This window comes from Garra rufa, chromosome 10, assembly GCF_049309525.1.
Source record: "Garra rufa chromosome 10, GarRuf1.0, whole genome shotgun sequence".
Taxonomy (NCBI): domain Eukaryota; kingdom Metazoa; phylum Chordata; class Actinopteri; order Cypriniformes; family Cyprinidae; genus Garra; species Garra rufa.
The window spans coordinates 22,261,490-22,288,203 of NC_133370.1; the positions used below are offsets into that span (position 1 = coordinate 22,261,490).

Consider the following 26,714-nt stretch of genomic DNA (forward strand, 5'->3'; position numbering starts at 1 on the left):
CGTGAGCACATGAAAGTTTCAAGTGAGCACATGAAACTAAACTTTAGATTTTTTTTACTCTGACGTCCCCTTAGGGGCTCCGTAGTAGGTCTATGTATTTCATAGAAAATTGTGTCTAGTAGCCTACTATATAAATTACAAAGGTTTAATTGGCATCTTTATTAATTTGGCTATTCAAGTTAGATATTTCGCGTAGTTTTATATACAGACTACGATTTAATAAAAACAAATTTTGTCATTTTTAGCATAATTTTTGTTGATTGTCTGTGGTCGTCAGCCGCATTTTTTCTCTTCTCCGACTCCGCAGTTCTCTTCGTTAGTTTAGTGTTAGTGGCAGCAGTCCAGGTGTTTCCAGGAGTTACTCGTGCTATTTCTCCATTACGGGAGTGCGTCCATCTCACAAATGTAGAATCCGTCTCTGCAGTTATCTCAACCATCGAATTCCAGCAACAGGAAGACAAACTATTTTACTCGTGGACTTTATTTAATTCACAAATTAATTTTGAGTTCAAATATGTATTTGTAACTTGCGTGACTGAGATTGTAACAAGTAATATTATTACCCAAACTGTATTAGTATTAGTAATGTGTTATATTACAGCAAAAAGTAGGCCTAATATATTACTTTTGTAATGCGTTACTCCCAACACCGATTAACAAAGTGTTGTAAATATTATGTAGTACACTACAATTTACTATAGTTTATTATAAATAGGCTACTATAGTATTTATAGTAGGCCTATTTTATTTCATAATGCCAGAATAAGCATGAATTTGAAAGTAAGAAACTAAGAAAGATTAAAAGCAATCCTGACCTTACTAAAGTTAACGGATGCACATCGAGTCCAGTATTATGAAGGTAAAACAATAGCAAAACTCAAGAGCTTGTTGATTTGAATGTGAAAACTTGCCATTATAATATTCGTATTTGTAAGTTGAAATTTGAACTCGCAGCAGCAAAATGGCGAAGACAATGATCAAAAGACCCGTGTTTTGAATTTGAAGTTTGAATTGAAGAAATTCAATACTGTTTTCAGCAACTAGAGCTCATTAAAAAGCCATAAGGGCATCTAGTGGTTAAAACATGGCATTACATATGAATATTATCTTTCTAGCCACTAAATGCCTCTAATTTGCCTCTTTGCACTGGAATAGGCATATTAAAAAAATAATAATTTTAAATGGCCATCAAAATTATTGCGCATTTTATTTAGAACCAAAATCAATGCACATTATAATTACTAGAAATTGCTGCAAACACAGTCAAACGTCTGTCCTGGTTAATCTTATTCAAATACATTCACAGCGCGAGTTTTTTTTTTTTTAACTATTCAGAGCTCCATGAACTACGTGACTGTATGGCACGAGATCAAAGCATGTCACAACTCTTTCTCAGTGGTTCTGGTACAGCGATATTACTCTGCAATATGCAATAGGACATACATATGGAAGATGTTGCATTATTTGTTTAGCAGATTATAATGGAATGACAAGATGAATGCAATGCAAAGTTCCCTAAAAGTTAAGGATATTCAATGAAAATTGTTTCCAGTTTTTTACTAATAACTGATGCAAGTGCCGACTTGAGGTTGTAGAGTAAAACTGAAGTAAAGTGCGAAAGTAAATGTGTCGTACACACTTGTGTCTATCATTTTGTTGGATGTCATTTTGCAGAATTGTAGCTATTAATTTGCAACTGCAAATTCAAAACAGGAGTGTTTTGATTCTTGTCTGTGTGTGCAAATCGGCATATTCAGCTTCTCAAATCAGAGCTGCGAGTTCAAATTTCAACTTATATATACAAATATTAACATGACAAGTTTTCACATTCAAATCAACAAGCTCTCGAGTTTTGCTTCTGTTTTACCTTAAAGCAGTATTCTGTTAGCTGGCAAGTGCTATCATTTAATGTTCGATTGCAGCGTAAAATTAAGCTTCTTCTGTTCATTTTAAAGCAAACTGGATTTTTCTGCTTATTTAACGGCAAATAACTAATGCAAATTGGATTACCACAAATGATCTGTGCTGAATTGGTCTGGTCTGTTTCTGTTCATCCTTGATTGGATGAGAACCGTTCAATTTTACTGGCTGTGGAAATCAATGGGTGTGACTCATTATACTAAAAGCAAAGCGCCGCAAGTGACGCGCGCATTGCGCAACCAAAACGGCGTAAAAATGAACGGCGTAAAAAAACGGCGCTTTTCTTGCACACTAAAACGCCGTCAAATACGGCGTCATTGACGTATTTTCGCGCGTTTTTTACGGCGTTTGTAATCAAAACGGCGTATTTTGCGGCGCCAATATTATTTAAAACGCCGTATTTAACGGCGTTTTGTATGTAAACGCGATTCATCTATAGCGTAATTCTGACCCTCTTGGCTTGCCATACTCAGTGTCGCTGGCAACGCTACAACGCCACTGCTTTGGGGAGTGTCTAATTTAGGGCTGACACACCTCTGAAAAACAATGTTCACACCCTATTTATGTTCCATTGTCTTCTTTTAACGGCGGTTCGAAAACTAAACTGTAGCATATAATGAAAACATGCAAAGTACATTTACTTTTGCTTGACTTTTTCAATAATATGTGATTTCAGCTCAGTAATCAACCAGTTTCAGAAACACGCGTCATAATCTTGCCTTGCCTACTCTTCACAGTGATTGGTTGTCGCCGGCGTTTTGCGCTCGAAATTTGCATAAAGTTGAGGAATGCCCGACCTTTTGACGCTCTCAGCCGCTCTCAACGCTTTCTCCGCGCTGCTTCCAATCCCAAAATGCACCATGCGACCGTTTACGCTCAACTTCCACATGAATGAATTGAAAACGCTCGCTTCGCCCCACTCGCTACGTGCCAGTGTGAACGCACCGTGAGAACCAGCATGAGCGTCGAGAGAAATAATATTTTAAATTTGGACTGTGGTACCCATTTTGACCGCTAGTAGTCAATATTGCATACTTTAAAAAAACCTTTCCATGTCATTTTCTGCCTTACAAAATACTTAATCTGTTTGTTTTTCCCCCTTTAGAGTAGAAAATGCATTCCTTGTTAGTCTAGTTGGAATGCGACCAGAGAAGTACTTCTGGATCGGATTGTCAAATCTGAGGGATCTGCACACGTTTGAATGGACCAACACTAAACATGTCCCATATACTCATTTCAACACTGGGATGCCAGGTACTGTACTTAGTGTCTATAAAATAATTATGTTTCTCATAATTACAGTATTACAGTCTTTTTCTTAAAAAAAAAAAAAAAACACAGGAAGACAACAAGGCTGTGTTGCAATGACAACTGGACTTGTAGCTGGGCTATGGGATGTGCTCAGCTGCTCAAATAAAGAAAAATACATTTGCAAGCAGAGAGCTGATGGACTAGTCACAACTCCAGCCGCACCAACCACATCTGCTTTAGGCTGTCCCGAAGACTGGACGCCACTTGTATCTAAAGACTTTTGTTCCAAGGTAAAATGGTCTTTTTAAGCTATTTTCATGTAGCCTAGAAAAAACAAGACCCTAATCTATTAAGATTAAGGGTCTGGGATCGAGCAATGAAAACTGGCTAACTCGAGGGGCGGCACCAAGCATGCATTTGAAACTCTAACGGTGCGTTCACACTGGCACGTAGCGAGCGGGGCGAAGCGAGCATTTTCAATTCATTCACATGGAAGTTGCGCGTAAACGGTCGCGTGGTGCATTTTGGGATTGGAAGCGGCGCAGAGAAAGCGTTGAGAGCAGTTGACAGCGTCAAAAGGTTGGGCATTCCTCAACTTTATGCAAATTTCGAGCGCAAAACGCCGGCGACAACCAATCGGTGTGAGAAGTTGGCAAGGAAAGACTATGACGCGTGTTTCTGAAACTGGTTGATTACTGAGCTGAAATCACATATTATTGAAAAAGTCAAGCAAAAGTAAATGTACTTTGCATGTTTTCATTATATGCTACAGTTTAGTTTTCGAACCGCCGTTAAAAGAAGACAATGGAACATAAATAGGGTGTGAACATTGTTTTTCAGAGGTGTGTCAGCCCTAAATTAGACACTCCCCAAAGCAGTGGCGTTGTAGCGTTGCTAGCGGCACTGAGCGTGGATTTGACGCTGTAGTGTGAACGCACCGTAAGGGGCCGTTCACATGAAGCGTCTTTTGCGCGCGCAAGTTCGTTATTTCAAATGGAGACGCGCGGCTTGCGCGCGCATATTGGAAGCGACGTGGTCGCGACGCGCACGCGGTGCGACGCGCTCGTTTTTTCCGGGCGCGTCCGCACCGCATCGAGATAAAAGGTGCGTTCGAGATGCACTACACTAGCCTGCCGCCGGCTGGCGAGAGCAGCCGCTTGCAGTCGGGGGAGGAGTAAAGAGATGGCAGTCAAGTCGGACACTTATAGAGGATGAAACTGTATTCCAAACATACACAGAAAAAGGAATAAAGAAAAAGAAGAAATGAAACTACATAAGATAAATAAATAAAAGAAAAAAAAATTACCCTATCATTTATTCTATAGGCTACAATCGTTTTGCTTTTTTTTGTTGATCATATCAAGTATGTGAGTTACTTTAATGTAATGCAATATGACGTTTATAATTTGCATCTTGGTTTTGTAGTTAGCTATAGGACATTTTTTACAAATATAAGCAGTTTATTCAGTGTAGTGAAGCCTCTCACAGCATCCATTAAAAAAACGGCCTCTGGTTGACCAGTTTTTTCCCCCCAAACTTTACTCTTATACAACAAGAATATATATTTACCATATCGCCTAATCTTCATTTTCATCAATAATGTTTTGTTTGAATATTAGATATTCGATATAAAGATTGATTCCATACAGGAACTTATTTAAGAAAAAACACGCAGCACACGTCGTGCTTGTCGTCACATAATCTGACCAATGAGAATAAAGTGTGTCGTCATCAAGGCTTTCGCAGCCGATTTTAAGCAGCTGCAGCGCCTGACCTCTGCGACTGCTCTCGTTTTGCTCTCACGGTACTTTTTCAAAGTCGGACAAATTATCTTATCAGAATGCTTTTGTAAGGCGGCAGCCGATTTCTTTCGGCGCCGCATGAAGTCGAACGCACCTAACGTCTGACGGAACTTATGGTCGCAGGTCAGTCGTCATCATGTTAAACCCGCCCACCGACTCGTGATTGGCCCGGTCGATTTTGGATTTTTGGAAATCTCAAGTGAACGGAGAGTTACTAGACTGCCTTTGGAAGCAAATGTAATTTGCTGCCGCTAGGGGCGCGTCTAGATTCTAGGCTATGGCTCGTACGTATCGATAGTAGAAACATTGATCGGCAACTCTTTGATTGGTCGGCGAACATGACGAAGGAGAGCGTTCAGTATTTTTCTGCAGCAGAGCAAGAACTCTTGATTGAGGGATTTCAGGAGTTTCAGAGTTTAATCAAAACGCAAGGGAACACTGCAAAGGCTGGAAAAACAAGGAGAGAGGGCTGGCAAAAAGTAGTGAACAAATTAAATGTGTTAATGCTGCCCATGTTACATGTTTTTTTCTTGGTATGTTATTTTATTTATATTTTTATTTTTTTATACACTACCGTTCAAAAGTTTGGGGTCAGTAAGACTTGTAATAGTCTTTAAAGAAGTCTCTTATGCTCATCAAGACTGCATTTATTTGATTAAAAATACAGAAAAAACATTAATATTGCAAATTGTTTTTACAATATAAAATAATGTTGTTTATATATATATATTTTTTTTTTAACATACATTAAAATAGAATTTATTCCTGTGATGAAAAGGTGAATTTTTATCAGCTGTTACTCCAGTCTTAAGTGTCACATGATCCTTCAGGAATCATTCTAATATGCTGATTTATTATTAGAATGATCAATTGGATGTTGGATAATATCAACAGTTGTGCTGCCAAATATTTTTTGGAACCTGTGATTTCTTCAAGATCATGCCAAATCGTCAACAATCAAATCCAGCTAACTTAGTTAGCGAGGTACGAAGAACGGACCCCAGAACTGTCCGTCTTGACTGCGCTTATTTCACTCCTCCTTTCACTGTAGCCGCCTACTCTCGCCTACATTTCAGGCGAGGCTAGGCGCATCTCAAACGAGCCTATTGCTCGATGCCAGAGTGTCTTGCAAAAACAATTCAAATTGTGCTCTCGCGAGACCTCTGGATTTCCAGGGTAATTTTCATGCTGACTTCTGGGTAAAATTTTATTTAAAATCATAAAAACGGATTTCTTCCTTTTTCTGGCAGTATTTTAATGTACCTACGAACCAAATGAAGACTTGGGATGAAGCTCTTGACTTCTGTCGTGAGCTTGGCGGTGATCTCCTGAGCATCCATCATGAGGCTGATATTCCTTGGAAAAACAGAGGGTAATATCTATCATTCCTTTACCCACATTATCATTATCCACAATAATTACCCACAAATAAGCCACTAACCTTCTTCATCTTTTTCTTTTGTGTATTTCATGCCATTGCTTTGATTAACTCTGACAAATACGGTGAATGAGCAGAAAAGTCACATGATTGAAAAAGATGAATGTATAAACTAATAAGAAACGATGTGGTTTTGCTTGTAGAGTGTATCCAGCATGGATTGGTTATAGAATGTACGATCCCACTGTGGGTTTTGTTTGGAGTGATGGTTCTCCGGTGAGTTCACAAATAATTTTTTTACACAATACACAATAACTGCTAAATAGAATTGACATTTGATTTCATTATGCTTTTTCAAAATCTGCTCTCTTTTAGTCATCCTATCAAAGCTGGACTACTGATGAACCAAACAATTTGAACAATATTGAAAATTGTGTCGAAATGAGAATTTCCATTTGGGACAGTGAAGGAGGATGGAATGATGTCAACTGTCAGGACAGAAAGGACTGGTTTTGTCAGATCCGAAAAGGTACAATATGTCAATCTGACAAAAGCCTAATTCTACCATCACTGGAGGAAAAAGAAAATTATGTTTTTCATTTTTAATTGAATACATGACATCTAACTGCTATGCTTTTTCTTTAGGAGTAACACCAAAGGAGTTAAATATGACAGATCCATGTACGTCTTACAGTATACTTAGTTTTTTTGTTACACTGATGGGGTAAAAGAGGAACTCAAATTCAAAACATGCATTTCTTTTTATTTAAGATTATAATGAAACAGAGGATGGCTGGATTCAATTCAAAGGTAGCCAGTACTACGTGTCTCGGTACACAGCACTTGCTGTCCAGGATTCTCGGGCATTCTGTAAGAAATCACACGGCGATCTTGCGGTTATCAATGATGAGAACGAACGGGTGTTCCTTTGGCATCAGGTATGAAAGCTAAGTTAAATTTTTAGCTTTGTATCATTTGTTATTTTGAATATGTTTTATATTTAATTTACTGACTCAGTTGAGGGGCTTTTTTTCTGTGTTGCAGGCTAAAATGTGGCATAATGAGTTAACCATTGGTTTAACAGTTGATCTGGATGGGACTTACCAGTAAGTGCTGCAAGCAGCATTCTTTGTTGCCTTAAAAAAAAAAACCTAATACAAATTTTGTATCTATAAAGGTGGATGGATGGGTCCCCAGTAGTGTTTCAAGCTTGGGAAACAAATCAGCCTGCTTTTAAAAACAGTGAGGAAAGATGTGTGAAGATGACTACATCTCAAGGTACATCATATCTTCTGATCTATGAATATGGTGGATATTGGCAACCTGATCTCATGACGAAAACGCACCTGTGGGAACGTTTTCTTAAGATGCAAAATAAGTAACAGCACGTACGTTTCGTGACATGTTAAGTGTAAAATGTCCACTGAGTGGCGGTAAAAGAGTGTTCATTTTTTTCCCTGGAACAGATGAATGTACATATGGTACGTTTTGTGTGACGTTTTTTTTGTCCGCTAAGTGGTGCTATAACTTCACTAAGTGGTGCATCTCAACCTACCTGATAGTAGGAACAAAAGCGAATGTGACGTTAAAACGCAATCTCAAGCATACGTTTTAGCTTGTTTTTCAATCTCACATCTTTTAGCTCTTTCATCGTAAGTTAAGTTTTTCACAGGATTCTTACCCAAGGATTTCGCATCCTAAATCCAATTGAATTTTGGCTGAGCTACCGAGCAAGCTTGTTACGTCTAGAAAGCAAAACATATGGAGCTTTAATCATAACTGTGTATGAAAACGATTACAAGTGCTCTGTTTTACTGCCTCTAGTGTTCATTTCTGTTGGAAACTGCAGTGAAATGATAAGTTCCCACAAGTACGTTTCCGTCACGACATCAGGTAGTTGATAAATTTGGTGGAGAAAATGTTTATGTATGATAAAATCACTGTTGAAATGTTTGATTACATAAAACAAAAATCATTCTGACTGTTACAGGACTCTGGGAAACTATTAACTGTGGTGATGAATATAATTTTGTTTGTAAGCGAAGTCAGTCACCTTCATTGAACACCACAGTGGCCCCTACACTAGGGCCAAAAGGAGGCTGTGCTCCTGATTGGAAAAACTTTGAAGGAAAAGTAATTATAAACATCTTTTAAAATTACAGTTTTACATTTAGAATTGTTTATGTAAGTTTATATGTCAGTGTGATTATACAATTTTCCCTCAGACTGTTCTATAGTTCACTGCTATAATAGATTATCCAATGTAACATTTGTGAAATATCTTGTCATGGTCTGTATTTATGTCAATTAATGTTTAGAAGAAACTGAATAATGGTCATTTCTATAATACATTATAGTGTTACATCATTAGGGAAGACGCGAAAAAATGGACAGAAGCGAGAGAATACTGCAGAGAAGTTGGTGGAGATCTGGCGTCTGTTTTGAGTAGACAACAACAAGGTAAAAGCTTTGTGATAAGAGATTTCAGCACTGCTCAAAATGATTTGAAAATCAAATCATATGCAAATGTTGTTCTAAAAATGTAGCATTGTTATCTTTATTCATGGATAGATTAAAATGTGATGTTATGCTAAAATATAGAACTGCTGTATTTTGATAAGAAATATATTTTTTAGCTATGTTCTTTGATTTCATCATTATCATACACTGCATGTTTTATTTATTACATCCTATTTGCTCCAGCCTTTTTAAGCACGCTGATTAGAGATAAAACCACAAACTTCTGGATTGGATTCAGCAATTTGGCAAACGGGAGGTTTAAGTGGACAGATGGGAGTAAAGTAATGTTCACAGAGTGGGCCAAAGGAGAACCTCAAACTCATGTATGGACATTTAAAGTGTTTAAAACAAATTCCACATTTAACCTAAACATGTTTTGGTACGACTATGGACTTTTTATATAGTTAATTATTTATTTTTTTTCATTCACAGTGGTATTCGCACTATTGGACAAAATATTACTATTCATCTGAAGAGGTGCGTAGATAAACTGAGATTAAAACTCAATAGTATTATTTTTTGTTATAAAAGTAGTGGCTTCAACAAAGTGTTTGTTTTTCAAAAAGGAATGCGTTTTTATGGGCATGGATTCAAGCGCTGATTTTGGCAAGTGGGTGGCAAGCGACTGTAATTCTACTCAAGGTTTTATCTGCAGTCGTGATGTTGGTGAGTTTAGCTGAGCACTGTATACTTGCAGTGAGATTGAACAAGGCTGAGACAGCTTTAACCGTTCGACATTTTTTGCTTCCGTTGTGTCATTTTTCACATGTTTAGATCCTGGTATTGCCTCAGTGCCAACTGAAGTTCCTAAAACCTTTGTCAAGCTTGGAAATTCATCTTTCAAAGTGATTCAAGAGAACCTAACGTGGAGTGAAGCAAACCGGCGCTGTGAGGCAGAGGGAGCTCATCTGGCCAGCATTCGGGATTTGATTTCACAAGCTTATCTTGAGGTGCAGGTCTATAGGGCCAAACAGCCCATGTGGATCGGCCTCCGCAGTGCACAGGTAAAAATCAAAGCATTGCAATTATAGGAATTAATAGGAGTTTGTTCTCAGCCAAACAATAGGAGATGTTTGGCAGATTGTACAGGCAGCGAAAGTGAATGATTACTAGGGCTGTCAACTTAAAACTGCCATAAAAGTTACAAATAATCTACAAATTGCATATTTGCATTCAACAGACAAACGGATATTTTCTTTGGGCTAATAACTGGCCAATGACTATGGAGAAATGGGCATCTTCTGAACCACGGCCCAACCGACCTTGTGCATACATAGACGTAGACGGAGAATGGAAAACAACTTCCTGCAATCAAACCTACTACAGTGTCTGTGAGCAAACAACAGGTGAGATACAAATACAGCAAATAATGATCAGGCATTTCCCTTCAAGGAGGCAAGGGAGGCAGTGTCTCCTCAAAATATTAGATGAGAAAAAAAATATTAGTAGTACAAAAATAAAACACCAATATTACAAAATATAACATTAAAAAGTATATAAGCACTATACCAGCAGGTAAGGTTACAGTGCGAGTCCGTGTCTCTCTCACCTCCCCTGAGCCCATTGAGTTTTAACAGACCCCCTATAGCATGCAGTGGGTGTAGTGGGGGGAATTGAGAATGACACACACTTGTCATAAAGAAAGGAAGTAAAACAGTATTTAATTGTTTATAAACAGCCATTCAGTTTGGTTTAAAATTTGCTGGTAAGTTCTCTCTGTGTTGTGAACAAATCAGTTCAGTAAGTGATTCTGTTACTCACATATGAAGCCATATCTTACAGTGAGGGGAAAAAACTATTTGATCCCCTGCTGATTTTGTATGTTTGCCACGTTTTGTATTTTATGATTTTAATGGTAGGTTTATTTTAACAGTGATCAACAGAATAACAACAAACAAATCCAGAAAAACGCATTTCAAAAAAGTTGTAAATTGATTTGCTTTTTAATGAGTGAAATGCGTATTTGATCCCCTATCAATCAGCAAGATTTCTGGCTCCCAGGTGTCTTTTATACAGGTAATAAGCTTGTTACCTGTATAAAAGAAACCTGTCTACAGAAGCAATCAGTCTGATTGCAAACTCTCCATCATGGCCAAGAACAAAGAGCTGTCCAAGGACATCAGGGACAAGATTGTACACCATCACAAGGCTGGAATGAGCTACAAGACGATCGCCTAGCAGCTAGGTGAGAAGGTGACAACAGTCGGTGCGATTATTAGCAAATGGAAGAAACAAAAATAACAAAATAGCTGTCAATCTACCTCGGTCTGGGGCTCCATGCAAGATCTCACCTCGTGGAGTTTCAGTGATCATGAGAACGGTGAGGAATCGGCCCAGAACTACACGGGAGGACCTTGTCAATGATCTCAAGGCAGCTGGGGCCATAGTCACCAAGAAAACAATTGGTAACACACTTCGCCATGAAGGACTGATATCCTGCAGTGCCCGCAAGGTCCCACTGGTCAAGAAAGCACATGAACAGGTCTGTCTGAAGGTCGCCAATGAACATCTGAATGATTGAGAGGAGAACTTGGTGGAAGTGTTGTGGTCAGATGAAACCAAAATCAAGCTCTTTGGCATCAACTCAACTTGCCGTGTTTGGAGGAGGAGGAATGCTGTCTATGACCCCAAGAACACTGTCACCACCGTCAAACATGGAGGTGGAAACATTATGCTTTGGGAGTGTTTTTTGCTAAGGGGACAGGACAACTGCACCCCATCAAAGGGACGGTGGACGGGGCCATGTACCATCAAATCTTGGGTGAGAACCATTGAAAATGGATCATGAATGGGTGTTCCAGCATGATAATGACCCAAAACACACGGCCAAGGCAACAAAGGAGTGGCTCAAGAAGAAGCACATTAATCCCATAGAAAATCTGTGGAGTTGCCAAACCTCAGCCCCGGAGAGGATCTGGAGAGGATCTGCAAGGAGGAGTGAGACAAAATCCCTCCTAAACTGTGCAAACCTGGTGGCCAACTACAAAAAAACCTCTGACCTCTGTAATTTTGGTTTTGCCACCAAAAACTAAGTCATGTTTTGTGAAGGGGTCAAATAATTATTTCACTCAAAAAGCAAATCAAGTTTTTTTGAATCAACTTTTTTTGAAATGTGTTTTTTCTGTTCATTCTGTCTTTCACTGTTCAAATAAACCTACAATTAAAATTTGGGACTGTTTCCCTTTTAGACGCAAAATTTATGGGAGGAGAGTATTTAAATGAATCATGCAACACAATTTACTAATGCTTGCGCTCGTCAAATCACTGGTATTTTTCTTCATTATTTAACGCCCAAAAAAGTCTTAAAGCAGGCGGTAATTTGCGATGCTCTTGGTAGATTGCACTATCATTATGGAAATAAACGGACTGTGCCTGTTTTGTTTAATGTGCGCATTGTCAGTAAACCACAAGCAGAATTTTCCCCTCCCATCAGCGCTTTTTTGGAACTGTGCTCTAACGCCAATTTGCCCTGTTTAGTAATTCTGGCCTATAGTCTGAATACACACACTGAATGGATAATACTTGGTTAACACTATTTCTGTGTTCTCCACAGACATTCCCCCGACCGTTCCAGCACAGCTCCCTGGGCACTGCCCAGACGAAGATGATGAAAGTCCATTGAGATGGATACCTTTCAAAGACAGTTGCTATGCTTTTGTGACAGACTCGAAATCATGGAGCAGAGCGTCTAGACTCTGTATGACATGGGGTGAGGATATAAATTGATTTAGAAAGCTGTTTACTCAGGTGCAAAGAACAAAAGAGTAACAAAGTTTGCACTTTGGTTTTCAGGAGCATCTCTTGTCAGCATTAAGGATGAAGAAGAACAGAAGTTTATAGAGAGAAACATTATGCTCCTTGAAAGTTACAAAGACTTTTGGATTGGACTTTTCCACACTCAGAAAGGTAATGCACCAAATATACTTTTACATACAGGAATCTATTTTGTTCAACAGTTTCCAGAGTTTGATAATGAATGAATTGAAGAGTTGGCTGCATATGTACTCACCCTGGGTTATTTACCTTCACAGGACACTGGTTATGGTCAGACAATAGTGTGGTAGATTACACAAACTGGGCAGGTGTGCCCGATTATGAAGAAGAACTTCAAGACTATTCTTGGAATCCTGACTGTGCATTAATTTCTTCCAAATCTAAAAAATGGAAAAAACAACATTGTGATTTCTCTGCCATGTCATTTATCTGCAAAACCTCCAAAGGTAGGTATTGTTCTCAGAGAAACAGGATTATGCTTGTCTATGCTGGTTTTAAACACCTAATTCAAACCGGAATTTCATTCCTCCAAATGACTCTATAATAAATTATTAGCTAAAATTGTTTCATTTAGTTTAAATCTTCCTGAAAAGACCTTAAATACCCTATAATATATTTTAAATACAAGTATGAAGATGCCATTCTTCCTTCTACTTTCGACGCTCACATTTCATACAAATATTTTCTTCTCAAATAACAGCAGGTCCACATATTTGGGGAATTTGCCCTATATTCAGAAATAGATTTTAGGGTAGAAAAAAAAAAAACATCTACTGAGAGTTATTATGAATGTTTAGAGTGATAAAGATAGTTGTTATAAAATTGTTTGTTTTAAAAAAGACCAGATTTTTTTTAATTCTGTTTTTTATTGCAGAAATAATTCCAACCATTAAGGCTCCACAAGAAGGTAATAATTTGATTTATTCCTAATGCCTTTGCTTGCACTTTTTTTGTCAAGTTATATTTCAAAATCAAATTTTGTTGCAAAAAACAGCAACCTGTCTACTATAAAACGGACTAATTGTGAAATGTTTAACAGCATACCCTACCAGTCAAAAGTTTTTAAATGTTTTTAAAAGTTTCTTCAGCTCAACAAGCCTGCATTTATTTGATCCAAAGTACAGTAAAAACAGTAACATTTTGAAATATATTTTTACTATTTAAAATACTGGTTTTCTATTTTTGAATATATTTTAAAATGTCATTTATTCCTGTGATTTCAAAGCTGAAATTTTAGCATTATTACTCCAGCGCATAATCTTTTGGAAAACATTTGAATATTCTGATTTGCTGCTCAAAAAAACATTTATTATTATTATTATTATTATTATTATGTTTAAAACAGCTAAGTAAAATTTTCAAGTTTCCTCGATGAATAGAAAGTTCAGAAGAACAGCATTTATCTGAAATAGAAATCTTTTGTAACATCACTTTTGATCAATTTAATGCTTAAAAGTATTTGTTTTTCAAATTTCTTTCCCAAAAAAGACTCCAAGCTGTTGAATGGTTTGGTGTATAATGTTACAAAAGCTTTTTGTTTCAGATAAATGCTGATCTTTGGATCTTTCTATTCATCAACGAATCCTAAAAAAATTGTATTCAACTGTTTTAAATAGTGACAACTAATGACCACAGAAATAAATTAGATTTAAAAATATATTCAAATAGAAAACTTATTTTAAATAGTAAAAATATTTCAAAATTGTACTGTTTTTGCTGTACTTTGGATCAAACAAATGCAGGTTTGGTGAGCAGAAGAGAATTCTTAAAAAAAAAAAAACTATTAATTTCAAAAACTGCATTTTAATATAATGTGTTTATCACAGTTTCTCACTAGAGTTTCTCTTATTATTTTTATCTCTGATTTCTTCATAGGTCCCGAACCCCACAAGATCAATACGGGTTTGGCTGTGTTCTTCAGTCTCGCAGTGATCGGCATATTGGGAGTTTTAGCTTTCATGTACTACAGAAATTCAAAAAGACAGTTATTGCCTACATTTGAAAATCCCATGTATAATAACAGAGATGCTGCTCATTCAGATAGTAAAGATAACAAATCATTGATTGGCAACATTGAGATCACTGAGTAGAAATGTGCTTTATAATGTCCCACTACTTGTATATATGTAAGAGACGCTCAGCCAATTGCTATCTTAAAAAAAAAAAAAATGACAGGGCTCATCAGGTTTGTTAAAATAAATAATGATTTGGGAAGGAAATATTTTATGTAATAAGAAAAGTAGCTATGTAGAAATCAGTTGTTAATTATACAGTTCAGAATCAAATATTCAAAAGAATCATCCGGAAGCTGGTTTAACATGGCATTGCCATTATTCTGTATATTTTTCTGTAAAGTTTTTTTAAGGATTTTTCAGACTGTCTTTTGAGTTTTTAAAAAGTTTTTGAATAAGTTGAACAAGAACTGTTTCTAAATAAATAGTTAAACTTTGATATTTTGGGTATATGTTTTTGAGCAAACCACCAATTGCACGCCAACTACGCAGTGCTGTTTAAGCATGAAAAAACTGTCATCTTTTGAGGTGCAGTGCCAAAAAACAGGATAAGATGATGTATAAAGGTCAGCTGAAATGGCCAGAACAGTACTTAGTTTATATTTATACTGAATCTGTGATCACAAAGAGTATTGGTAACACTTTACAATACAGTCCTATTAGTTAATTAGTCATAAGTTGCATTAACTAACAGTAAACAATACATTTCTAACAGTATTTATTATTATTCGTTAATCTTAGGTAATAAAAATACAATTGTTCATTGTTATTTTCAGCAATTAAAAAAATAAATAAAAATAGTATTACCAGATACATTTACATTATTAAAATCAAAAGTTGAAATTGACATTAACAAAAATGAATAAATGCTTTAGAAGTATTTACTAACGTTAACAGATTTAATTTTACTGTAAAGTGTTACCACAATACACTGAGAGCCACATTTGGGAAAACAATACGTGAAAACATCAAATGGTAAATCTGTGTGCATTATTTGTTTAGGAGAACATTTCAAAGACAATATACAGTCAGACCAACTGAATACAGAAGGACATCTATGTTACAGTGCAGCAGTATCTGTACTCAGTTTTATCAATCCAGTATCTACAAAGGCATTTATGAGGTATATACAAATGCATAGAAACAATTTTCAAGCTATAGTGTCGTCACAAACTAATGCATAGAGTACTCAGGAAACATAAAGGTATCAAGTGTAAATAAACGACATGGTTCCAGATGCATTAAGAATATGAACAGATCAGAGTGCTTATAATTTCATTGCCACCTTTTCATTTTTAACAGAACTGGAAATAAATCTTTGACCATGCTGTAATAAAATAGGTATTTTCTGAATCATTGTACTTATCTCAGGACATTTGAGTGTGCCTTTTTACTTTGTGAAGATGAAAATAACGATTAAGGAGAAAATATATCTATTTGACATACATACTGTATATATTTAAACAAACATCTTGAAAATCATAAATACATGCAGCATTAATGATCACATTGTATATATAATAAATATGGAACACAATGAAACTATGTTCATAAATATTAAAAATGTCCATTTGAAAGAATTTTGCATGAGCAAATAACATAGTATGGCTCCGGAGTTGATTTGACAGTACTTGACTATGTATGTAAAAGTCTTTGTATTGAAATAAATGATCGTTTGTATGAAATTTACTGAAACAAATCTGAATTGATTTTTGTGAGACAATCTACAAAACCAGACCAAACTAAACACTTGTGTATGTTGTATATATTAAAGTCAACTAGAATTTAAATATGAAAATAAAAATTCTGCTTTCACTAAATATTCTGTGTTCCTCTGAGATGTGTCAGATTTTGGAACAGGGTTGCAAACAGTAATTCATGAACACTGACTTTAAAACCGAAGTTTGTACAGTTGAGGTCAAAAGTTTACACACACACACACACACACACACACACACACACACACACACACACACACACACACACACACACACACACACACACACACACACACACACACACACACACACACACACACCTTGCTTTAGAAGGAAACAATGCATTAAGAGCTGGGGGTGATAACTTTTTGAATTTGAAGATAAGAGTAAATTTAACTTTTGTCTTCTGGAAAACATGTAAGTATCTTCTGTAGCTTCTGAAGGGCAGCACTAAATGAAAAAATATGATATTTAGGCAAAATAAGAAAAATGTACACATCTTCATTCTGTTTAAAAGTTTACACCCCCTGCTCTTAATGCATTGTTTTTCCTTCTGGAGCATCAGTGAGTGTTTGCACCTCTGTAATAGTTGCATATGAGTCCCTCAGTTGTCCTCAGTGTGAAAAGATGGATCTCAAAATCATACAATCATTGTTGAAAGCATTCAAATACACAAAAACGCTGAAAAACCAAAGAATTTGTGGGACCTGGCGTTTTTTTCTTACGAACATGGGGCGTATGTTAATGTTTGAACGGGGTCATTTTTATAAATTCAACTATTATTTTCTCTTGTAGACTATATATAAATGTGTATATTTATGCTTTTTTGGTGAAATATCTTATTCAGGTCAGTACTAAATAAACAATAACATGCATTTTGTATTGTCCCTCTTATTTTGGTAAAATAATGAACATTTTGTAGATTCTGCAAGGTGTATGTAAACTTTTGACCTCAACTGTAATTGCTCTTAGTAATGCCACAAATTAGAATTATACAGAAAAACAGATGTGTTCGACTTGAAGTGGCGCAGACCGATTCATGTATGACAGGGGTCATCAGACTTAGTCCTGGAGGGCCAGTGTCCTGCAGAGTTAAACTCCATCCCTAATCAAACACACCTGAACCAGCTAATCTTACTAGGTATACTTAAAACGTCCAGGCAGGTGTGTTGAGGCAAACTGGAAATAAACTCTGCAGGACACTAGCCCTCTAGGACCAAGTTTGGTGACCCCTGGTGTATGACATCAAAGTACTGCGAGAGCAATAACAGTGCAGACGGCTCCATATGCTTTTGAATCACTCTCGCAGTACTTTGATGTGATAAACTGATCGTTCTGCGCAGTGCTGCATCAAGTCGAACAAAATTGACGACTTTTCAGACAGGCGTCTTCAACACTTCCCCATCTGCCATTGGGCAGAAAAATGCATAGTCCTGTCCCTAATCCTACTTCATTGGTTGAGCCACGGTTGCTGTCAGGTGTTGCCAAGTCCGCGGTTTAACTGCGTAATTGTTGCCGAGGGTAGAAATGACCCCAATAACGTTATATTTATCCCCTGGAATGCGAACTGTACCAGGGAAACCCATCCAAAAAACGTGTATTTTTACCCCCCGGAACGCGATTTTTACTGGGGGACCCCCCTCAAAATGCCATTGGGATAGTTTTGAGTAGCAATTGTGCTGGTCTCGTGAAAACCTGGCAACTCTGAAGATCAGCGTTGCCAAGTCTGCGGGTTTGCAATAACGTGATATTTATCCCCTGGAATGCTAATTTTAACAGGTGAACCCCGCCAAAAAACATGTATTTTATCCCCCGAAACGCAATTTTTACCACTGGACCCCCCATCGAAACGCAATAGAGGGTTTGCACTTTCACCATGGTTTGGTCAGTTAGCCAGATACAGCCATACTGGAAATACTCGCAAGTAAACAACAGCATGGATTGCACGGTTAATGTACTACTGAAAATGTTGTTTTGCTTATTTATGCCATATAAACCACGGAAAAAAAACGTGTGGAACCTGCTCTATAAAGAACTTAGTAAGCATGAAAGTGCGAAATATTTTGATTAACGTAACTAAAGTAAAAGGTAAAGATACGTACAAACAGTATTTATTAAGATATTAGCCTAATATTTCACCTACCTGACTGGAAATTATAAGAACGGACACAAATGTTGTCAAGATTCTTGCTCTGGAAATCAGTGTTCAAAGTCTGGTTCAGTTTGGCCAACCACAAATGCCTTTTGTTCCTCAGACAGTTTGACTTATAACTTTTGGCAGTCTAAAGTACTCCAAATGTTTTTTTCCCGGTCCGACCGATTGTACAGCCAAAACATGACAGTAATTGACCATTTTCACCAGCGATAATCAGCAAAATATGCAGGTTTGTTCACTTCAGTGGCATTGTTTACGCTCAGTCTGGCCAATATGGCTGATTGATGGCGCATCGTGAAAACATTCTGTTGGGCTAGTTTTGAGTAGCAAATGGGCGGGGTTTTGTTGTGAAAACCTGTCAGCCCCAGTTGAGAAGGTCAAACAAATAACCACAACGATTATACTTTTCAGTTACATTAACCTTAAATTTCTTTTTGTTTTTTTGTTTTTAAACGAGCAAAAGAGAAAATGTTTTAACATCCAAAATATTCACCTTATTTTTTTTTAGCAGTGTGAGATTTCTGATTCATTAGTCGAAATTGGTAAATAACTAATAATTATTTAAAACTACAATTTCTTTGTATTACAAATCACTGCACGTATGATAACAAATTAAAATAATATAATAAATACCAGTTTGCAATATCAAGCAGCATAAAAGATAAAATAACTGAAAGCGAATGACACCGGAAGCCTTGCACATTTCAATCACAAATGGCAGCACTCTTACGTTAAAAATAAGGTGGATAAAATTTCTACAAAATGACTAGACTACACAGTCATTGTTTGGATGCTGGTAACAAATAAAAGACAACCGTTCCAATCCTTAAGGTGAAAAGCCCAAGATAACCACTAAAGGGATCTTTAGTTTGCCTAAATTTCATGCAGCCAATAGGAGCACCCTGTGAATGCATAAGTAATATATCTGAAGTGGCTAGTCCCTTATTATATTTGTAATATTTCCATATCTACCACTAGTGTAGCAGCATGTTCCACAAAAGACATAAAATAATAATAAAACAAACAGAAAACTTATCTTTCTCAGTGCCAGTGGCTATAAATAAGATGAGTAAGAGCATAGCAGTATGAGACATGACCAGTTTGCATATGTACATTTCATAAAACAGGGACAGTAACAAGCAAAGATGTAACCACATACTCAGGATTGAAAGGAACACTGTGCTGAAAACGTTTAAAAATGCAGTAGTCATGGCCCTGATACCAAGAGACAAATATAAAGCCAGAGGAACACAGAATTATATGAATGAAAAATCTAAATCAAGGAAATTATATGTCGACCAGAGAAGGGAAATAATGAAGCAGAACTGATAAAAAAAACAGAAACCATGTTGTCCTGAGTACACGGTAGCCAGCATTTCACATAGCAGCATTAAAACAACGTCCACCTCAGCGATGAATGTACATGTCTTCAGTCCACTCCTCCGTCTCTACGCACCTGTCCCTCTCCCTGTCCCGCTCTCGTCCCTGGTAGTGATAGTGATTGTGGTGCGATTGAGCATAGTGGTGCGATTGTTTGTGTGAGCGCAGCTGGCTCGACTGTCTCTGTTGCCTGTTGTGCTCATTGTGCTCCAGCTCGTAGTCCTGCTGCCCGTGGTGGGAATAATCCGGTTGAACGTCCGTGGTCCCGCGCCGGTGGTGGTGATGTCGGTGGTGATGATTGTGATGGTGGTGGTTATGGTCCCTTTGAGTTGTAGTCCTATTGTGGTAGACCTCGGTTTGGTCCGGGTCGCCCTCGACCGGGAGCGCACGCCTGCTCCGGGACTCCACGTACGAAGTGTCTTTAGCAGGGAGCAGCTCCATGTCGGCAGGCTGCTGGTGGCGCACGTGGTGCTGGTGTTTGTTGTGGGGCTCTGTTGGTCGGCTGGTGCTGGAGCGGTGGTGGTGGTGATGGTGGTGGTGATGATGATGGCTGTGTCTCTTTGGCTCGCTACGAAGGAGCCTCTCCTCCTCCTCGGCCTCCTCCTGCACTTCCTCTTCTTCCTCTTCCTCCTCCTCTCTCGTCTCCTGAGCCTGGGGCGGATGCTCCTGCTGGTGCTCTTGAGATCCTTTTCTCTTGGTGGCGGCCGTCTTCTTGCTTTTCTGTTCGTCCTGTATACGGGATACATGACATGAAGAAATTATTGAATAAAGTCGTTATTGTTGTTTTCTTTGCGTACAAAAAGTATTCTCATAGCTTAATAAAACTATGGTTGAGCCACTGATGTCACATGGACTATTTTAACAATGTTCAATGTTCTTACTACCTTTCTGGGCCTTGAATGTGTCAGTTGCTTCATCAAAAATATCTTAATTTCTGTTCCAAGGATGAACGGAGGTCTTACAGGTTTGAAACGACATAAGGGTGAATAATTAATGACAGAATTTTCATTTTTTAGCGAACTATCCCTTTAAACACAGACCTACTGTGAGCTACAGGTTAATTCATTAACATTAATTAATGGAATATGCTTTTTTTTAAGTCATAATACTTAAATTATTTCTTATTTTTTAATTATCATGTTTACCTGCAAACATCCAGGTAAAAACTACATTACCCATGAAACATCTCCACCAATCAGAAAACGAAACAAGCAAATCACACTATTATTATTATTTAGATATCACCACCGACAAGTCATTATTGAAATATGTAGCTCACAAATTCCTAAATGAACCCTCATGTAGAATCTAATAATAATAATAAAAAAAACACAATTGCTTGTTTAGTCTTGTGCTAAAGACACTAAACTACAAAAGTGGCACTTCTGCCCTATTATAAACTTTACTTACACCACCTAAAAAAGGCTATTACTAATACTATGGATACTAAGAAGTGGTACAAACTAGTAGGTATTGACACTATAGGCATTTTTACCTCGGAGACCACCGTCTCACTCAGCGAAGGTCCTTAAAGCTCAAGACTTCTTTAAATGTCCAAGAACGTTTAGTAAGAGGTGGGGAGGAAATTGAAAATGTCACAGAATGTCAACACTAAGCAAAATTTCAGACTTTTTTTATGTAGCCTGCGGATGTTTCAAAGCAGTCATCATTTAGGACGTTCACAAAAGAACACAACTAAAGAAAAACTAATACAATTTGTTAGAATGTGTGTTAAACTAAAGGTATATGAGACATTAATGAGAAAATAATACTAAAATTCAGAGAAGTTGTCAAATTATGTGAAAAAAGTGTCAAACTGTTATTTAATTGTTTGTATTTAGGAAACATAAATGATAGCAAATAAAATAAGACTAAAAGGAGTTATTACAAAAAAAGATATGAAATATGAATGAAAATAACACTGTGTATGAACTTTTTACGATTTTATGAATATACGTATATTACTGTTCAAAGGTTTGAGGTGAGTAATACTTTTTTAAATTATTATTTTTATTCTTTTACATTTAAAAAAACATTAGACATTTGTTAAGAGGCTTATTCAAAAACAAATACAATTCTTACCAACTACAAACCTTTGAACTATCCACCTTTTTTTCAGAGAGAGCAGGCGCAGCTCCTTGTAAATGTTATGGGTCTGGCTTTTTTAGCTGTACAAAACAGCTTGTTTGCTGCTTGATATTGCAAACTGGTGTGTCTTACCATATTATTTTAATGTATTATGTATTTACCATCTGCACATTGTTATTCCAACCTGATCTCATGACGAAAACGTACCTGTGGAAACATTTTTGCAAACCGCAAATACATTTCTTGATTTATTTGATGTGACATGCCACTAGGTGAAAAAAGAGTGCTTGTTTTTTCCCCCCGGAACAGATGAACGAACATATGGTATGTTTTATGTGATGTTGGTTTTGTACGTGTCACCGTAGTTCTGACTTGAAATGTCCCTTTAGTGGCATTATAACTCTAATGCTTGTGACGTTTTAAAATAACGTACCATCTGCACTACATCTAAACCTACCTGATAATATGATCAAAAGCAAATGTGATGTAAAAACACAATCACAAACATGCCGTTTTAGCTTGTTTTTTGATCTCTTGTTTTTCAGCTCTTTCATCATGAGTCATATTTTTCACAGGATTCGTACCCATGGATTCTGCATCCTAAGGCCAATTCCATTCGAGTTACCGAGCAAGCTTGTTATGTCCGGATCATAACAAGTGTATGAAAATGATTATAAGGGCTCAGTGTTTCACCGCCTCTAGTGTTCATTTCTGTTGGAAACTACAGTTATATGTACTTATTGGTATGTATTTCGCATCTTGCGAAAAAGTTACCACAGGTACGTTTTCGTCATGAGATCAGGTAGTGTTATTTCTTTCATTATTTCCCTATAGCGTGTTAAAGAATAAAGTGAATAGTGTGTATGTTTACTGTCTTTGGACAAATTAACCTAGTGAGTGTCAGAAAACACACATCTAAATAGTGCTGGGCGATATGACGATATATATCGTGGGGACGATAGAAAAGTGTCTATCGTCCTATTTCTCTTCTATCGTTTCTATCGTCTCTAACCTAATTTTATCAATTACTAAAGAAAATATTGCATTAAATAGGCTATGACAAATGTATGATAGTGTCTTGTTGCTGTGCAATGCATACTCTACCCTATAAGTGATAATCAAGAATAAAAACGAACTTTTTCACAAAGAAATTCCGTCTTGTGCGACGTGACGCTTTACGTTGTTGCGAGTGCGACATGCTTTAACTCGTGAGTGCTTAGCCTAAAGATGGAGACGCAAGAGGTTGAAGATGAATGCCCGGAGTCGCAACAACAAACTGAAACTGCTACGCAGGCAGCAGACAAGACGTACTTTTACCGACACGTGAGGGTACGTCAGTGATTTTGTTGCATTTTGGCTTCAAGAGCTCCGACACGGAGCAGAAGACAGTCATGTGCAAACTCTGCCAAAAGACTGTTTCCGCGCCCGACGCTGACACCTGTTTCACACGTACTTTGTCTGCAGTGCGTATGCGTTGCGTATTTTTTTCGGCACCCATGTTAACGGATTAGATCGTTCACACTGCACGCGGTTGCTGTCCGGTAGTGCGTTCCAGAAGCGGTGCGTTTGTAGCAGTGGAGCGATCCTTTCGGCACAGAGTCTGTTTTTGCTGCGCTGCATGCGCTGAATTAAAGTGACAGCGCATTGTTCGCTGTAAAAATGAACATGGATTGACACGGAAATGTACCATAAATGCATATAAATGCAGTCTACTGTGTTTCACAGTCAACACGTGGCTTTTTGGCTAGGTTTAAAATAGTGCAGTTTTAAATAAACAAGGCAACATAATAGATGCACTTGTCCAGGTAGAAAAGTTCTTTAAAATATGTTTTTTAATAAAGATTTAATACGAAAGAAAGGCACAGAGAGCTGACTGCTTGTCTGTGGTAAGTTTTAATTTAAAATATTTGTGATAGCCCAATTTCAATATAAAAAGGAAGCTATGCTGTGTTTAAATGTGTTGCAACTTGCTTGAGCAACTTAATATACAAATCTAGAAGTCAAGTGCATTGAATAATAGCCTACGTTGTTTATAATACGTTGAGTTTAAACGTGAATATGTCTAGTATTATTGTATTAGTGTACTGTGATAAAAGAGTATCCCAATGCTGAAAAAGCACGTTTGGATTTGAAATTAAAATAACGGATAAATGGTGTGTTTGTGGTAAACACCCACGGATCAGGAACGGACTGCAAACGCGTTCTGTGTGGAAGCAAAACGAGTCCGTGCTGCCTCTGCACCGCATACATAACGCACACGGACTGCAGACGGAGTATGTGTGAAACAGGCGTGATACTTCATTTTGGTTTGCAAACTTTGCACTACAAGGTTGAAAAATGTTTTGTTTTTTTTTTTTATAATTGAGTGCTTTTCTGCTCAGAAACTTGAAATGGCTGTGCATTTTAATAAAAAAAATAGTTTATTTTGATAATACTATTTAACTATGATGTGGATAAAAAATGTGAAGGCTACTGTAGCTCTACCTCCACCACATCTGTTGTCATTTGATACATTTATATTGCTGCACTAAAATGTATTTTTCTCATTTGTGACAGTTCAGTTAAATGTCACTTCAAATAACGAATAAAAATAAAGTTGCAAAAAAATTATGCAATGATATTTTTGTCAAACTTTTCAGAGAATAACTGAAAACGTACTTTATTTTGGTGTATCGTGATATAAAATAATCCATATCGTGATACATGATTTTTCCATATCGCCCAGCACTACATCTAAAGAGCATTTCTTGAGTTGTTTAGGTTCACTCTTAGAAATCCATAGGCTCTGTATAAGTTCAGTCTCAGTACTTCATCTCTTTTCTCAGAGTGTGTCCCGTACCTTAGCAGGTGTGGGGCTGGTGGGGAGTGTGTTTTCTGCCAGTTTCTCCAGCATGGGGTTGGGAGGCTCCATTTCAGGAGGGTGTGTGGCTCTCCAGTAGGCCTCCAGATAATCAGCAATGTGTTCACAGGCATCTGACAGCTGGTTCTCATCCAAGATGACATCGAACAGCTCCTGTGAGAGAGACCAATAGTGACGTCACAACAAAGGGTAAGTATAAGTGACAGTGAAATGAAGCACATAACACAGGATAATGCTGGAAGGCCAATCTATGTCAAAGACTGCCTTGGGTGCCTTGCAACATGATGCAGCGTAAAAATAACAGTCTCTTGATAATCAGATAAAGACAGTTTGTGATTAAGCCCTCCAGCTAAACTTGGATTAGAAATAAGGGCAGTGTTAAAAGGAGGCCATCAAAAAGGTGCACAGTTTGGGTGTTCATATTGATTTTCTAAAGAAACAGACTCTAAGTTTATCACAGGTAATATATCAAGCGCATAACAAGGTGACATTTTGTATCATGATTAATCGTCCAGTACGCCTTAAAACTTTATTAACCAATCCACATAAAAATAGGGCTTTTCATGAAAATTTCCGATTTAATCCTATGTGACTTTCTGTAAAGTTATAAGAATAGTTCTCCCAAAAATTCAAGATCTAAGATGAAGATGAGTTTTTCTTCATCAGAACAAACTGTGAGAAATTCAGCATTCCCTTTTGTCCTCTCACATCAAAATCCACTGATATATTTGTTTAGAGCTGTTTTTGTATGTAAACAGTGCTTATTCGTTGCATATTTGTTTCCTAATTCAGGCGAGATTACTTTTTTTTTTACTGGAAAAAAAGCAATATTATAGATAGGGGGTTAAGTTAAACATCTTAATGATAGATTTGTTTTTTAAAAACAGTCAGCTTTTTGCTGAAGAACAGAAGTTGTGTGGATTTGTTTGGACTCTCATGATGGCACCCATTCACTGCAGAGGATCCATTGGTGAGCAAATTATGAGGGCTAATGCAAAATTTATCCAAATCTGCTTCAATGAACAAACAAATTAGTACATTTTCTGCAAATTTTTGGGTCAACTATTCCTGAGAGGTGGATTCAAGCAAGCGGTCATCTGCAATCATACCGCAAGCTTTTTAATATCTTTAGTATGCATTTAAGTCTATGCAGAGGGGTCACTTACATTAGGACACTGGGCCAGTTTGTCTGCAGCCACCATCTGGACATTCAAATGTTTAGTCTGAGATTTGCCTCTGGTCTTTATCAATCTTGTCAGAACCTGAACAGCAGATGAAAAGAGGAAGGAAAAAGGGACAGGAAGGATGAGTGGGAGGCAAAGGGGGTGAAAGAACAGCGGACATTAGGTCACGCTGGGTCACAAGAGAAAGGTTAGTGTTTTTGTGCAACCGGTCTTCTCTCAAACTAGCGTTTCCTATGTAGATGTGAATGAAAACCATGCTTTATGTAGCCCAGTGACATACAGATAGATCTTATTCATATGACAGATATTTATCATTTTGAATGATGCAGTGCACTTTAAAAAACATTTGCAGACAAGTTTATCAAACAAGTTGATATAGTACCGGATTAGATAGCACTGGACTGACAGAATAATTTTGTTTCTGCCTCCTAGTGGCTAAAGTCGATTTTGTTATACCATCTATTAGCTTATACCACAAAGCTAAAGGAATCCTTGAACATACTAGCCAATACTTTTAATATTATTCCAAACTAGAAATTGCATATAGACCAGCTGGAACTGGTTAGCATACTGAATGAACGCTGAATTCATTTCATTCTGATGACTGAATAGCTATGTATTTATGACTAAGAAGTGAACATTATGTAATTCCCAAGGGTTGAACATAATTCT

The 26,714-nt window shown here is 37.2% G+C and overlaps 2 protein-coding genes across 4 annotated transcripts in view; one reads left to right on the forward strand and one right to left on the reverse strand.

The window, feature by feature from the left end:
* Positions 1–15,096, forward strand: part of mrc1b (mannose receptor, C type 1b) — a 26,107-nt gene extending 11,011 nt beyond the window's left edge. Inside the window, exons 11-31 of the mRNA XM_073849646.1 lie at positions 3,026–3,174; positions 3,262–3,461; positions 6,224–6,345; positions 6,555–6,627; positions 6,727–6,880; positions 6,997–7,032; positions 7,123–7,289; positions 7,396–7,457; positions 7,529–7,629; positions 8,342–8,484; positions 8,709–8,811; positions 9,055–9,194; positions 9,304–9,348; positions 9,438–9,537; positions 9,646–9,875; positions 10,052–10,217; positions 12,425–12,580; positions 12,664–12,777; positions 12,903–13,091; positions 13,520–13,552; positions 14,521–15,096. Coding sequence (XP_073705747.1) covers positions 3,026–3,174; positions 3,262–3,461; positions 6,224–6,345; positions 6,555–6,627; positions 6,727–6,880; positions 6,997–7,032; positions 7,123–7,289; positions 7,396–7,457; positions 7,529–7,629; positions 8,342–8,484; positions 8,709–8,811; positions 9,055–9,194; positions 9,304–9,348; positions 9,438–9,537; positions 9,646–9,875; positions 10,052–10,217; positions 12,425–12,580; positions 12,664–12,777; positions 12,903–13,091; positions 13,520–13,552; positions 14,521–14,735 — 2,698 coding nt within the window. The 3' untranslated portion in view covers positions 14,736–15,096. The remainder of the gene's footprint in view (positions 1–3,025; positions 3,175–3,261; positions 3,462–6,223; positions 6,346–6,554; positions 6,628–6,726; positions 6,881–6,996; positions 7,033–7,122; positions 7,290–7,395; positions 7,458–7,528; positions 7,630–8,341; positions 8,485–8,708; positions 8,812–9,054; positions 9,195–9,303; positions 9,349–9,437; positions 9,538–9,645; positions 9,876–10,051; positions 10,218–12,424; positions 12,581–12,663; positions 12,778–12,902; positions 13,092–13,519; positions 13,553–14,520) is intronic.
* Positions 15,097–15,630: 534 nt separating this feature from the next.
* cacnb2b (calcium channel, voltage-dependent, beta 2b) overlaps positions 15,631–26,714 on the reverse strand; it is a 58,493-nt gene continuing 47,409 nt past the window's right edge. For 2 of the 3 annotated variants that reach the window (XM_073849647.1, XM_073849648.1), the window contains exons 11-13: positions 26,025–26,120; positions 24,838–25,011; positions 15,631–20,639 (exon numbers count right to left, since the gene is read on the reverse strand). In XM_073849647.1, the coding sequence (XP_073705748.1) occupies positions 19,938–20,639; positions 24,838–25,011; positions 26,025–26,120 (972 nt within the window). In that variant the 3' untranslated portion in view covers positions 15,631–19,937. Of the gene's footprint in view, positions 20,640–21,405; positions 21,455–24,837; positions 25,012–26,024; positions 26,121–26,714 lie in introns of all 3 variants that reach the window. The other variant, XM_073849649.1, reaches the window with a different exon arrangement.